This window comes from Eschrichtius robustus, chromosome 2, assembly GCF_028021215.1.
Source record: "Eschrichtius robustus isolate mEscRob2 chromosome 2, mEscRob2.pri, whole genome shotgun sequence".
Taxonomy (NCBI): domain Eukaryota; kingdom Metazoa; phylum Chordata; class Mammalia; order Artiodactyla; family Eschrichtiidae; genus Eschrichtius; species Eschrichtius robustus.
Window position 1 is genome coordinate 177,733,197 of NC_090825.1, and position 15,096 is coordinate 177,748,292.

A 15,096-nucleotide genomic window follows, 5' to 3' on the forward strand; every position below is an offset into this window, starting at 1 on the left:
GAAGCATCGCCGGCTCCCGGCCTCGCCACTGCCTAGTGTCGCCACACACGCCGAGCCGCCGCCCGACCTCGGGGTGGATGACAGGCCTCTGAGGCCTTACCCACTCTAGAGTGCCGCCCTTGGAGGTCGCAGGGGGTACTCCGGAGGCCGTTGATGAGCCAGGCGTCTGGCCAGGGTCCAGGGTGACGCGGACCGACCCTGTCTTCAAGGGCACCCCGGGTGGAGGATGCATCTCAGACCAAGGTCCGGAGGCGTGTTGCGGAGTGCTCATCGTGACCTCATTCCTGGGGAGGCCCCACGGGGCCTCAGACCTGCCACTGCCCTCCACTGGACCCAAGCGTCCCCGTTTGCAAGACTCTCTTGGCCCTCTGTGCAGCGGGAGCCGAGGACGGGTGGGGTGGGATGGGAAGAGCAGCCCTGCGATGTCTACCACACGGGCACGGAAGGGTTGTCTGCCTCTCTGGGGGCCCGGAGCAGGCCCAGCCTAAACCGGCGGCGGCCACTTCCACCCCCAGGGTTGTCTCGGAGACAGGAAGCCCACCACCCTCCCCAGGCGCGCCCTCCGAGCACGCAGAGTCCTGGGTTCGAATGCTGCCGCCCCTCCGTCACCACCCAGGCAACCGGCAGCCCCAAGGACCCGAACTGGACCCCTCTTCTGTAGGGAGTGACCTGACATCCGCAGTTGTGAACTTTCCTTGGGGGGTTGGGGACAAGCCCGGCCCCCTCTTCGTGCTTGCTGAGCCCCAGGGAGAGCACGCATGAGCCAAGATAGGGAGAGGAACCTTAAAATTTTAAATCTTTAATTTCTGTTCTCACGTTTTTCCTTCGTTTTGCTTCCAAAAGGAAAGGAGAGCATAGCTCCGTCGCCTGTACATTGTCCACGGCCTAGGGGCCGGGTCAGGTCCCGACCCCTACCGGCCGGCTGCTTCGAGGACGTGGGGCGCCCGGGGGTTCACATGCAGCCCCCGGGGCCGGGGCGGGGTCCGGGCGCCGCCTTATTGCTGATGTCCCGGTGCGGCTCGGGCCTGCCGCTAGGCTAGGCGCGCTGGCTGGGCAGCTCCTGGGAGATGAAGCGGCGCAGGCGCTCCAGGTACTGGCTGTAGAGCTCGATGTCGTTGTGCCCGGCACCCTCCACCCACAGAGGCTCCACGGCCTTGGGACAGCGCTCGTAGAGCGCCAGCCCGTGCGAGAAGTCGATCACCTCGTCCTCCGTGCCGTGGATGATGAGCACCGGCGACGTGATCTTGGACACCTTCTCGATGCTGCGGGGCGGGGCACGTTAGGCCTCCGCGCCCCAACACCGCCGAGGCCCCGCCCCCTGGGTCCCCGCCCCCGCCCGCGGACCCGCCCCGCTCCGCGCTCACTTGGGGAACGCGTCAAAGCAGTAGGTCTTCTTGGTGTCAGGGAAGGCGACGCGCATGCCCGAGGTGAGCGGGGAGTGCAGCACCACCGCGGCGCACTCGTAGCGCGAGGCCAGGTCCACGGTGGGCACCGTGCCGATGCTCTGCCCGTACAGGACGATGCTGTCTGGGCTGATGCCGTACCTGGCGGCGGTGGGTGCAGATCAGCCGCGACGCAACAAGCACACCCCTCCCACTGCCTGCCCTCCTAGTGCAGTCCCCCGTTCTCCGCGCAGGCTCCAGGTAATAGGGTGGCGCCCAGGCACCCTCCCCTGCCTCCCAGCCCCGAGGCGGTCCGCTCAGCAGGGGGGGCAGGACCCACAGGTGTGAGGGGAGCTGGCTGCCCGCAGCCCCAGGCCCCCGGCTCTACCCTCAGTTTCGACAGCATCTACTTGGTCACACCTGGGCAGTGCACCTGTGCGGGCCCTACCTGCGCCGTGTGGTTTCTGGGGGCAGATCCCTGGGGCCTCTCCTGCTCCTCCTGGTCACCAGGCCACCCCCACCCCTACACACACTCGACTAGGGCCACATGCAGAACCTGCTTGGGGCCCTCCTGTCCTCGCTGTTCGGAATTCGACAGCCTTTCCAGGTCGCACGGCAAGGGGGCGTGTCTTCCTCCCAGCACCCGTCACCCTCACCCACCCCCTTGGCCTCGGGGAATGGAGGCAGCCTCGTCCTCTCTCGTCTCAGCCAGTTTGCGGCCCCTCAGCTGCTTAGTACAACGTGGGTGAGCAGGCATAGCGGCTCCTGAGGGGAGGTGGGTGGCCACCACCTCCCTCCCTGGGCACCTTTCCTACACAGTGGCCAGGTCCTGACCCCCCCACGCCCCCTCCACACGGGCCTCCCCCAGCGCCGCCCCAGCACAGTCCTCTCCTGACCCCACAAGGACCCACTCACCACCCTCCCACTGCAGGGGGCCTCCACGGCCTTCCTCCCCACACCCACATCCTGATCTCAAAGGGGGTGCCCCTCCTCCGAGTGGCTAGGGAAGGTCTTCGCCTCACCTGGGCAACCCACCTGGGCACCCAGGTGCCATCTGTACCCGTCCCTGTCCTCCGGCCCCAACCCCCAGGCCTCAGGGATGCCATTTGGCCTTGTGCCTACCACCCTGGCTGCTCCTCCCCGACCTGCTCCCTGGTTCACCATGAGCACTGCTGCGCTGAGCACCAGCCTCGTCCTATCACCCAGCTCCAGGCAGGGACCCCCAGCTGCCACCTGGCTGTCTCCACCTGGACAAACGTGACAGGTGCCGGATGACACAGCTCTTCTTTCCAGGCCTGCCCCGCCCCGGGCGGCCACTTGGGCCCCAGCCTCCCACCCTCCTGATGATTCTCAGCTGTTGGGTCTGAGGGACCAGGTCTCTGGAGGTCAAGGCTGGCAGCAGGACAGACGGATGGATGACAGAGCTCAGACCCCTGGCCCTTTGGCGGGGTATGATTCTGCCAGCGACCCCCAGCCAGTGGGGACAGGCTGCGGCAGCCGAGTGTGGACACACACCTGCACCACGCCACCCAGCATGGGTCCCCAGCGCCAGGGTGGTGCCAGGGGACCCTGCTCCCAGGGCCTGCATCAGGGACTGCCTGGTGCATCACTCCAGCAACCAGGGCCCCGCCTCCCCAAGGCAGGCTGGCTGTGGTCCCTGAAGGAGCTGCTTGCGCCAGTCGGCCAGGCAGGGCCAAGATGGGGTGGCCCTGGGCAGGCAGAGGGCACCGCCTTCGGGAGGGTGGGGTTGGGTGGGTCTCCCTCTAGAGCAGCACAGGGCGCCGGGCCATCTCTGCACAGAGACTGAGCTATTGTGCTTCAGTGAGCGAGCACGGGTGGAAGGGGGCTGCCAGGACCTGGATGACCGGGGCGGTGGGGTCTGGGGACGGAGATGTAGACCAGACAGCGGGGGCCCTGTCTGAGTCAAGCAAGCAGCTGTGTGCTGGGCACCATGCCTGGGGAGGACCCAGCCTCTGGGAGCTGACCTCCCTCCAGCCACCAGGACTGTGCTGGGTACGAAGCTGCCCGACAGAACCTTCCAGGCCCAGAGGAGACCCTCCTCAGGATGAGGCCAAGCTCCATGACCAGAACCCTGATGCAGAGGCCCGGCCCCTCCCCGCACCCCAAGTGCTCCCTCAGCCTCGGGGCTCCCAGAGTCCTTTCACACCGCCCTCGCACACCACCTCTTGGGCTCAGGAGGGGCCTCGTCCTCTGCCCGCCCCCTCCCTCCAGGCGGAACCTCCATTTCCATGGGGACAGTCCCAGGCCAGCGGCTCCCAGGAGGGGCTCCCCCCAGGGAGGCTGGAGGACCGCCCTCCCCCTGCACACCAAGCACGCCTGTCACCCTGCAGAGGGAACAGGGGTCAGGCCTCTTCCTGTGGCCCAGTGTGGCCGCAGACCAGCTCCCTCTCCTGCAGGGCTACCCACCTGGGCTTCCTCCCACCTGGTCTCACCAGGTCCAGCCACCTGTGAGGAGACACGCCTGCCAGCCCCTCCCCGCCGCGTGAGCTCACCTGGTGCGCAGGGCCTGCCAGGCGGCATCGATGTCGGCGTAGAGGTTCTTCTCGGAGGGCTTGCCCGAGCTCACGCCGTAGCCCGAGTAGTCGTAGGAGAAGATGTTGCAGTTGAGGCGCGTGCCCAGCCCGATGTAGAAGCTGCTCATCTGGCCCAGGTCCACCGCGTTGCCGTGCGAGAAGAGAACCGTGTACCTTGGGGTGGGCAGTGGGGAAGCACAGGTCAGAGGGCGAAGGGGGCAGGAGCCCTGTCGAGGGGAACAGTGCCTGGCTCTGCCCGGCGTGACTCAGGCCACGACACACAGTGGAGTCTCGGGCTTCCGCTCATCAAAGGGGGCCGCTGGGCCCACCGGTCACCTTCTTGGCACAGGTGGACCCCCAGCGTGAGCCCAGGAAGCCACAGTGACCATCACATTGACGCCCTGGGCAGCAGCCACCTCTCCCCTGGAATTGTTCCTGTTGGAGGGACTCTGACGGCCCGAGGACGGGAGGCACGTTTGCCCACTGCTCGGAACCATCCTGGAGGATGAGACGCGGCCCCTCCGACCACAGGCAAAGAGAGCCAACCCCTGTTCACCGCGGTGCAGCTCTTCCCGCTCCTCCAGGGAATGACCAGGGCCGCCACCTCTGCCCTGTGCCCCATGGCGGCCCTGCCAGGCGGTCATGCCGAGGGCAGGTGACCAGGCTGGATCCCGGCCGACAGCCTTGCAGAGTTTTCTTCCTCCAGCCCCGCTGTGGCCCTAGCCCAGCCCAGCTGAAAGGTAAAAGCTTGCCCTTTGGACCCAGCCTGCTCTGAGGCAGAAGCAGCTGGAAGGACCCCCTCTGCACCACTGTAGGGCTCCAGCAGTCAGACCTGGCCCAAGCTGCCAGCCAGGCCTCAGGGGCCACCGGCCCAAAGCAGGTGCCGGGCCTCACCAGGCACCCAGGGCCCAGGAGACCAGCCCTGGGCAGGTGAACACTGAGACCCGGAAGCAGATGGCTCCACATCGAGCAGGTGACGTGACACAGCCACTCAGAGCCACCCCCAAGCCTCAGGGTCCTCGTCCACAAGGCAGGGTGCCGAGAGGGCCCCCCAGAGGGCTGCACGTGGAAGGGCCCCCGGCAGTTCCTCGGTGGCCATGGGCAGATCTCATCTGCCGCCCCTTTGGCGAGAAGAATCCCCGGGGTACCCGCACCTCCAGATGGGCTTTCGCCGGTCTCTGGCCATCCAGGGGCCACCACTGGCCGAAACAAGAGCCCTGAGGATGGAGCACATCCTGGGCTCCCACCCCCCACCCGGTCCCTCCACCCTGGGGGGTCGAGTCCGCGTGGCTCACCTGGCGCCGGGCACGCAGCGCACATACATGCAGGAGATGCGGTTGCCCCGGCTGCTCTTGGTCAGGAAGACCTCGATGGTGTCCAGCTCGCGCTGGCTGTACTGGAAGTCGGCGCGATCCATCAGGTGGAGCTTCCAGCGCCCAGGGGTGCCGGCCGAGGCCCGCAGGGTCCCCGAGGGGGCGGCCCCGGCCCCACCGGGCCCGGGCTCGGGCTCAGGCACCAGCGAGTAGGTGGGCTCTGGAGGCAGGAAGGCGAGCTTGGCGGCGATGCGGCCGGGGCAGGGTGGGCAGCAGAAGAGGCAGCAGAGCTCAGTCACCGACAGGCCGTTCATGGCGGGCGCCGGGCCCCGGGGCGGGCCTTGTCCGGCAGGGGAGGGATGGGGGTGCTCGGAGACACGGGCAGGGGGCAGGGCGACCCCCGGCCACCGCCCCAGACGAGAGCCCCGTTAGGAGGCCGCAGCCCAGCCCCATCGCGGTCCAAGCCGAGCCCTTGGGAGCCTCGCAGCCTCGTGTGTCCATGTCGCACAGAGGGAAACCCTGCAGGGGGACAGCAAGATGTGGGGTTCCCCCGGGGCTCCCAAGTGACCTTGGTGAGACCTAAACCTGACCAGGACCCCGCCTGCCACCACCCTTCCTCCGCTGGCAGACACCAACTCTTGACATTTAAGCCCATTCATCAGTCCAGCCTCGGCCTGCAGGCTGTGCGGGGCGATCAGAGCCCTGGCCCACCCAGCTCTCCCCAGCACAGCTCCTGCTCCAGGCCCCGAGAAACGTCACCCCACCCCACTCCCGCCCCGTGCCTCTGTCCACACGGCTGGCCCAGACTCTGCCCTGGGGCCCATCACCATCTGCCACCCCCAGGTGCCACAGCTCAGCCAGGCGAGGACCGACTGCTGACCACAGGGACCCAGGAGCACGCTCCCAGCTCCCAGGGCCTGCGAAGTCCGGAGACAGGAGCCCAGGCAGAGGAAATACAACAAACAAAGGCTCTGGAAACAAAAGCAGGATACATCTCGAGGCTGGGAAGGCCTACTGGGCTGAGACAATGGCTCTCTCCAGTGCCTGGGGCCAGGCCCAGGGGTCAGCCTGCTGCGGGGGGAGGCAGGGCAGGGTCATGGGAGCCTGGGGTTCCTTCCCCAGCTCTGCCAGCTTAGGTGTCTGTGACCTTGGGCAGGTCGCTTAGCCTCCCTGGGCCTCAGTTTCCTCATCTATCAATCAGACACCACTCAGGTCACAGAGACAGTGAATAAGATGAGGGGAAAGTGGTGGAATGGGCCAGGCTCAGAGAAGAAACGCAGAATGTCGTGTGAAACGTGGCCTTGAACAGACTACAGCGAAATTGCTAAAGCAACTACAATCGTACATGGAGCTGCCAACAGGGAGACTGGAAGAAAATACAGAGGTTTGAAAATACAGAATACTCATTTACTACGTTTTCCCTACAGCCTGGAGTAAGGGAGGGACACACGCTCACAACTCAGTGTCAGCAGCAGAGCACCTGAGCCCGTTCTGTTTCGGGGCCACAGCACTTGTAAACCACTGGGCCAGGGACACGCGGATGCAGAGCAGGTCGGCGCAGTCTGAGGCCCAGAAATACACCTGGCTCCCTCCAGACCTGTGATCTGAGACCGGGGGCTGCAGAGAGCCGCATCGCAGTCACTCGGATGGGGGCACATGGAGTGGCATGGGAGAGGGTGGCAACAGCCGAGGCGGGGACACGGACTGCCTCCAGGAGCCCCCAGACTCCCAGGTGGGATGCTCGCTTTACAAGTCCATCACACTGTTCTCAGACGAAGGCAAGTTTGCCCCCCGGGGACACTTGCCAAGGTCTGGAGACATCTTTGGTTGTCGTGAGTTGGGGGCGGGGGGGTTACTACTGGCACTGAGTGTGCAGGGCCAGGGGTGCTGCTCAACACCCCACAGTGCCCAGGACGCCCTCCCTCCCCCTCCAGAGTGTCAACCAAACCGCTGTTGCTCCAACATATTCTCAAAGAGGCCCAGGCCCCAACAGATGACACTGCACTGGTGCTTTGGTGACTTGGCGGGTCTGGAGTTTGGGTGGCACAGGGAAGGCTCGTTTTGAGAGGAAGGCCTGGCTGAGAGCCAGTGGGCAGGTAGGAGGCCTCTGGTGACCCGAGGATGAACAGGCATGCTAAGGTGGACACGGTCCTGCTGACCAAGCCAGAAACTGGGGTGCCATCCTTGACACCTCCCTGCACCCTCAGATCCGCCCGTCACAGGGCCTGCTGACTCTGCCTGGGGCATGCACAGTCTCCTCCCTCGCCGGTCCCCCCACCTCCCCGGCTGGGCCACCATCACCCACTCTGGGCCATTCTCACCCCAGCTGCCAAAAGATCTTTTCACAACACAAATCTGATCACGCTACCTCCCTTTTTGGGTGCCCCAGTAGCCCCCCCTATTTTCAGGATAGAGATCAAAGCCTTCACCACGATCTGCCAGGTCGGCACCAGGCATGGGGCCGACCTCTCCAGCCTCACGCATCTTGTACCTCACCCTCCCCTGATGAGCCCCACTGCCTCCTCCTGCCTCAGAGCCAAAGCCCCAGCAGTTCCCCCAATCTCACCAGACAGCCCGTGACCCTTGTCCCACCCACCCTTCACATCTCCCTTCCAGCACCCTTCCAAACAGGGTCAGCCCCCCACACACACTCTCATGGTTCAGATCTGTCTCTGCAACTTTTGGTTGCATGTTCAACCATACCCCTCAAACCAAAGAGAAACTCCATGAGGGCAAGACTACTACCTGTTCTTGCTCAGTAAACACTGACTGAACGAATGGACAAAGTACCAGGGGCAAAAGGGAAAGGGGGATGCTACAGTCCGCCAGGTCTGACATCTGACAGAGACGGGGGAAGGTCTCTTCTCAAGCCACGCAGACCTGGGACCTCCCGCTGTCTTTTATGGATGTCACTGAATGTGACCTGAGAGCCGGGCCTCAGACTGGACAGAGCACACCCAGATGCCTCACTCACTGGGCAGGCACCCCTGGCACCAAGAGCCCAGCGATTTCACCCACAAGCACATAATCGGGCACCCCGCTGCCGGGCCCGGTGCAGGCTGGCAGTGTCATGAGGACCAACAAGGAACCAGGCAATTACAATACTCCAGGACGACCTAAATACGGACGACTATGACCGCACCTCATTCAGCCAGTCAGCCTGAAAGGCACAGGCAAAGTGACGGGTGACAGGGAGCAGGGCGGAGGGGAGAAAACAGGCAAAACCCAGAAGTGACAGCGGGTTCCAGGAACTGCGGGTCCCAGGCTAGAGGGACACTGGGAGGAAGAGGAGAGCAGAGGGATCCTGGAGAGAGCCAGAGCTGGGTCGGGCCGCGCCCGTGAGCCCTACTGCAGTTTGGACTTCATCCTGGGGGAAAAGGAGGAGCCCTGGAGGAGTCCCGGGCTGGGAATGGAGCCCGTGGGTTAGGAGCTGTGGATATGCCCTAGCTGTAGCCTGGAGATGGGACTGGAGCAAAGGCTGGGAAGCCTGTCCAGGTGTCCCAGCCCGCCAGAGGACGCCCGCGAAAGGGCAGAGGTGTCTTGGAGACGTTTAGGAAGCAGGGCTCCGGCTGCTTCGGCGGGTCCGGGTGTCAGGCTGGGGCACTGGTTCGGGGCCGGGGATAGAATCCGCGGCTCAGACAGCGCATTCCCCGAAGGCAGGGCCACGTACCCGCAAAGGTGAGAACACACCCCACGTCGGAGGGCTGAATGGACGGCGGACGGCGCTCTGCCGGAATCGGAGACGCCGTCCCGCGGTCCCTGGCCCTGATCCGGGGGTCCTCCGGCTGGGACCGCGGCCGCTCCGGGAGTGCGGGGTCTCGGGGGCGTCCGGCCGGACTGCCCCGGCCTCGCGGCCCGGCCCGGCTCTCCAAACGGCCGCGGGAAGCACTGACACCGCTCCGCGCAGCCGCGCCAGCCCCTGCAGGACACTCACCGCCGCGGCCCGCGCCCCCCGGCCCCGGGGCCGCGCTCCATGGCTCCCGGCCGCCCGCCCGAGCGTCCGTCGATCCCCCGGGGCCCCGGCCCGGTCTCCTCCGCCGCCACCGCCGCCGCTCCCCCGCTGGCGGAAGTGAACCTCACTCCCACCGCCGCCCCGGAAGTGACGCGCAGGTGTGCGCGAGGGCCGGAGGGGCCGGGGGCCAGGAGCCGGGCGCGGGGCAGGGTTTGGGGGTGGAGCTGGCTCCCTGGAGGGGCGGGGCACGTCGTGGTGGGCGGGGCACTAGTGGGTGGGCGGGGCCAGGGCTTTGGGTTCCCCCTAGGTTTCAGGCAGTGGAGACTCACAACCATACATTCGATCCTTCACTCATTCCAGGGCCAGGACTCGGGTGAGGCAAGTGAGGCTCTCGCCTAGAAAATAAGCTTACAGCGTGCCAAAAAACTCAGTAGTCAACATAAAAAAAAATATTTTAATGCACTACTAAAAAACCCACAAAGTTTTGTTGGAACCAGGCCCCTGACTGGGGTGAGGCGAGTCATCCTGCCTTTATTTAAAACCTTGATATTTTGTTCATCATGGGTTCTTTTGCCTTGGTTTTGGCTTTTTTACTAATGCAATTAAAATATTATGGATCGGGGACTTCCCTGGTGGTCCAGTAGTTCCAGTGGTTAAGACTCCGCACCTCCACTGCAGCGGGCACGGGTTCCATGCCTGGTCAGGGAACTAAGATCCCGCATGCCGCGCGGGGCAGCCAAATAAATAAATAATATAATAAAATATTATGGATCGCGAGCCCCTCCCACTCAGCTCACCCCGCGGGCAGGGAGGCGGATGGCTACAGAGCTGAAGGTAGGGGAGATGAAAAAGGATGTCAGCTGAGAGCAAAGTGGCAGTGTGGCTGAAGGTGACCAGGGAACCTCTTCGAGGGTAGTCAGGGCAGGCCTTCCTGAGGAGTGACAGGGACAGGGGCAGGAAGGCTGCAGAGGCCAACAGGGCCCAGCCTGAGGCAGGGAGATGAGTTAGTGGGACAGCCTGGTCACTCCAGGCCTCCGCCCTTTGCGTGTGCCTTTCCCTGGGCCGGCAAGCCTATTCCAGCTCAAGATCCGCCCCACCATCTGCAGGCAACCCCAGGCCCCTCTCCTCCCCGGGGAGCCTAACCTTCAGCTTCATTTGCAGAGATAAGCCTCCCTGGGCAGCCCTCCCCCAGGGCCCCATTCCCGGAGAGGCTTAGGCTCAGGAGTGGACACTGTCCAGAGGTAGTTTCCAGCCGGTTTCCTCTGGCCCCCGGCCCCGGGCTCAGCTGCCACCTTCCACAGCCATGTGCCAGGGGGCTGTTGAGGGGTGCCCCGGAGTCCCCCTGCCTCGGCTGCCCCCCTCAGGGCTCCTGGCGTCAGCTGTTCTCCTGAGGTCCAAAGGTCACACCTGGGCCAGGCTCCTTCCAGTTTCCTTGTGCCAGAACAGGAAGAGGCCTGTCCGCAGCCTCCTTCCCCCACCCGCCCCCCACCGCCCATCTTCCCCTCCAGGCCCTCTTCCCCTGGGCTAGAAAGGGCCAGAGCAGTGGCGCCTACAGAAAGCCCAGCTCCACCAGGACTGAAATGCCCTAAGGGGAACACCTGTGAAGGGGGTGGCCAGGAGGTGGGGATAGGCTTAATCCCCACCCAAATGTGGTCTGCCCCGCTCCCACGGAGTTCCCCCACCAACCAGAGGGCACTCTGCAAGGATGAAGGCGCTGCTGTGAATGTCCCAAGGTCTCAGAAGGTCAGTCACCCCTCTCTCCTCCCCTCCCCAAAGCCCCTGCTTGGTGTTGCCATGCAGCTGCTGGCCCATTTTCCCCACCTCTTTTTTTTTTTTTTGGTTGCACCACGAGGCGTGTGGGATCCTAGTTCCCCAACCAGGAATCGAACCCATGCCTCCTGCATTGGAAGTGCGGAGTCTTAACCACTGGACCACCAGGGAAGTCCCTTCCCCACCTCTTTTGCCCCTGGTCTCTCTGCCCCAGCCAAACCATCCTTGCCAAGTTTGTTCCTACCTCAGGGCCTTTGCACAAGTGGTGCCTACTGCCTGGAGTGCCCCCAGATAGACACATGGCCAGCTTCTCCTCCTCTTCAAGCACCTGCTCAAATATAACCTCCTCAGAAAGCCCTCCCTGACCACCCCCAGTCAAAATCCCTACCACACCCTATTCATTTCCATCATAGAACTTGACATCATTATATTGAGTTGTTTGCTTGTCATCTGTCTTCCCCCCATTCCATGAGCTCCCCGGGGCAGGGACCCAGGCTCTTACCACCAGGTCCCCAGCTGTCTCCCATGCTGTCTGATGAATCAATGGATGCACAGGAGGAGGGTAGTTCCCAGCCCAGAGGAAGGCTTTCGGGAGGGTGGAGGGAGGCTCCACGAGCTTTTGGGTGCCACCGGCACAGACCTCAGGCTGGCGGGATGCTGTGCTTTTCCTTCTCTCCCGAGACACTCAACCCACTGGCAAAATAACGTGACCACAGGAATCAATGGTCTTAAAAGCAATCCTGTTTGAGGAAAAGATCAAGAGGTCACATACTTCCCATCCTTGGGGCAAGGGAGACACCGCACATGCGCAGAAAGCCTCCTTCGGGGACAAAAAGGAGGGGGCGTCACCCCATAATAGGTGATGCCAAGGCCCCCCATAGGCCTCTGGGCTGGAATCCATCTTGGAAAAAAGTTGCGCACACGTGCTGGGGAGGGTCCTAGGGCAGTTCAGGTGTGGAAAAATAAGCCAGATAATTGGCCAAAGGTAAACAAAGACCCGGAAGAACTGCCCTATATGAATGACTTAACCGCCTCTTTACTGCGCTCCTCCTCATTAGGGGGGACGCCCATATCCTTTCTGTCCAGGGGTGCATCTCTGCCTTGCTTCTGTCTTAACTAAACAAATTGTTTTTCTGTGTGCTCTGCCGCTTGTTGTGCTGTGTCTCTAATAACAGACTTTGTACCTGTTTTTTACAGTTTTTGCCTCCTTGAGAAATGCATTTTTCAGTGGGAGCAAGAGCCAGGGGAACCTTGCTTCTAGCCTCTAGCCCCTGGTGGACCAGCGGCTAGGATTCCTGGTTTTCATCCAGGCTGCCCAGGTCCAATTCCTGGGTGGGGAACTAAGATCTCACTTCAAGCCCCCGCTCACTGCTGTCTCTCTCCGAGATCAATCCCACCTGGAGCCATGAGTTCCAGCCTCGCACTATCCAGTATGGAGGCCATCAGCCCCAAGCCACTATTTAAATTGAAATGACTTGATTAGAAGTAAATAAAATTTAAATTTCACTTTTCCAGTCGCTATGGGCTCATTTTCAAGTGCTCAAGAGCCACCTGGCGCTGGGGGCTCCCATTTTGGATGGCACAGATGGAGAACAAGTCCATCACCTGGAAAGTTCTAGAAGCACCGGTCTAGCCCCTGAGCTCCAAGAGGAAAGGCATCTGCATCGGTATCCGTTTGGTTTCCTGTTGTGCCTACCTTTGGGCTTAGCATTCAGTCAGTGCTCAATGAATGTTTGAAGGAGGGAGGGAGGGAGGAAGGAAAGAAGGAATTCTCCTTGTAGGAATCAAAGTAAATAATCTGATGAAGATAGCAAGTTCTATCCATAGATGTCCATCCCTGCATTATTTACAATAGTGCAAAGTGTCCATCGACAGAGGAATGCATAAAGAAGATGTGGTACGTATATACAATGGAATATTACTCAGCCATAAAAAAGAACAAAATAATGCCATTTGCCGAGACGTGGATGGACCTAGAGATTGTCACAGAGAGTGAAGTAAGTCAGAAAGAGAAAAACAAATGTCGTATAATATCGCTTATATGTGGAATCTAGAAAAATGGTACAGATGAACTTATTGGCAAAGCAGAAATAGAGTCACAGACGTAGAGAACAAACTTATGGTTACCAAGAAGGGAAGGGGTGGTGGTGGGACGAACTGGGAGGTTGGGATTGACATATATACACTACAATGTATAAAATAGGTAACTAATGAGAACCTACTTTATAGCACAGGGCAGGGGTCCCCAACCCCCGGGCCGCGGACAGGTACCCATCCCTGGCCTGTTAGGAACAAGCTGCACAGCACGAAGTTAGCGGTGGGCGAGCGAGGGAAGCGTCATCTGCCTCTCCCCATCGCTTGCATTACTGCCTGAATCATCCCCCCCACCCCCTCACCCCCGCCCCCGCCCCCTGCCCCCAGTCCGTGGAAAAATTTTCTTCCATGAAACCAGTCTCTGGTGCCAAAAAGTTTGGGAATGCTGGCACAGGGAACTCTACTCAGTGCTCTGTGGTGACCTAAATGGGAAGGAAATCTAAAGAAGAGGGGATGTGTGTACATGTATGACTGATTCACTTTGCTGTGCAGCAGAAACTAACACAACATTGTAAAGCAACTATACTCCAATAAAAAAATAAAAGAAAATATAAAAGAAAACAGAAAAACATCCTCAAAGTGAAGAGAGGAAATTAAGTAAAAAGATTATGGTCAACCCTTGATGAAAAAAACTGCAGCCCTGAGGTATGCGGACCCATACTAGGCTGTCGGTCTTTTTTTTTAAAAAACAGTTTTGGGGGACTTCCCTGGTGGTGCAGTGGTTAAGAATCTGCCTGCCAGTGCAGGGGACACGGGTTCGAGCCCTGGTCCGGGAAGATCCCACATGCCGCACAGCAACTAAGCCCGAGCGCCACAACTCCTGAGCCTGTGCTCTAGAGCCCACGAGCCATAACTACTGAGCCCACGTGCTGAAGCTACTGAAGCCCGCGCGCCTAGAGCCCGTGCTCCACAACAAGAGAAGCCACCGCAATGAGAAGCCCGCGCACCATAACGAAGAGTAGCCCCCGCTCACCGCAAGTAGAGAAAGCCTGCGCGCAGCAACGAAGACCCAACGCAGCCAAAAATAAATAAATTTTTTTAAAAAAGTTTTACTTTGATTTATGTTTTTATGGGAAATATATTTACATGGTTCAAAATTCAAAGGGTTTAAAAGGCTGTGCAGAAAACATCTCTCCCCCAAACCTGTTGCGCAGGAAACAGATGACCCCATCCTAAGGCGGCCAGTATTCCCAGTTGCAACCGATTCAGTGCCGAGAAACCCAGGCATCTGTGTTCACCTGTGAGCAGGTGTAAAGACACAATCCCCATTCTTCTTCTTATTTTTTGACACATATAGTAGCTTTCAGCAACACTGCACTTGCGATCCTCTCATGCAACCCCTAGGGCTGGCCCACTGTTTGTGTACACAGTACGCTCTTGCTGGACACTTAGGTTGTTTCCGCTGTGGGCGGGACAAAAACAGCACTTGGGGCATTTCCCACTTGTGGGCGGGACTTGCGGGGAAGATTCCTGGAAGCAGAGGATTCTAATGAGAAGATTCACGCGCCACATCCAGCAAACAGTGCAACCAGCGCAACTGTAGCCGACACCCCCGCCCCCAAACACACGCCACAGTGGGAACGGGGGGGACGCTGGGGGATGAGGTTACAGGAGATTTTTTTTCTTCTTCTTCATTCCTTGATGTGTCTTCTGAGTTTTTGTTGGTTTTGCCAGGCAAAGGGAGTGTTTCACTGTTAGGATCAGCCAGAAGCTGAGATAAAACTAGATGCCTAAGGGAAGGCTGGCTATTAAAAATTAATGTTTGTGGGACTTTCCTGGTGGCGCAGTGGCTAAGAATCCACCTGCCAATGCAGGGGACACAGGTTCAAGCCCTGGTCCGGGAAGATCCTACATGCCGCGGAGCAACTAAGCCCGTACACCACAACTACTGAGCCCGCGTGCCGCAACTACTGAAGCCCACGCGCGTAGAGCCTGTGCTCTGCAACAGAGAGAAGCCACCGCAGTGAGAAGCCCACTCACTGCAATGAAGTTTAGCACCCACTCGCCGCAACTAAAGAAAGCCCGCGTGCAACAATGAAGACCCAACGCAG

At 60.7% G+C, this 15,096-nt stretch overlaps 1 protein-coding gene across 1 annotated transcript; it reads right to left on the reverse strand.

Moving 5' to 3' along the window:
• Positions 1-783: 783 nt before the first annotated feature.
• Positions 784-5,661, reverse strand: ABHD17A (abhydrolase domain containing 17A, depalmitoylase). The gene is made up of 4 exons (XM_068537341.1): positions 5,212-5,661; positions 3,896-4,090; positions 1,365-1,544; positions 784-1,262 (listed from the first exon to the last, which is right to left on the reverse strand). The coding sequence occupies exons 1-4, from the start codon at positions 5,541-5,543 to the stop codon at positions 1,037-1,039; spliced, it is 933 nt and encodes a 310-aa protein (XP_068393442.1). The 5' UTR covers positions 5,544-5,661; the 3' UTR covers positions 784-1,036.
• Positions 5,662-15,096: the final 9,435 nt, after the last annotated feature.

Excerpts from the sequence above, each read along its gene's own strand:
- ABHD17A (XM_068537341.1), bottom strand. The coding sequence starts at position 5,543 with ATGAACGGCCTGTCGGTGACTGAGCTCTGCTGCCTCTTCTGCTGCCCA. Across the intron at positions 4,091-5,211 it reads CGCTGCGTGCCCGGCGCCAG|GTACACGGTTCTCTTCTCGC; the intron begins GTGAGCCACGCG and ends GCCCACCCCAAG. Across the intron at positions 1,545-3,895 it reads TGGCAGGCCCTGCGCACCAG|GTACGGCATCAGCCCAGACA; the intron begins GTGAGCTCACGC and ends CACCGCCGCCAG.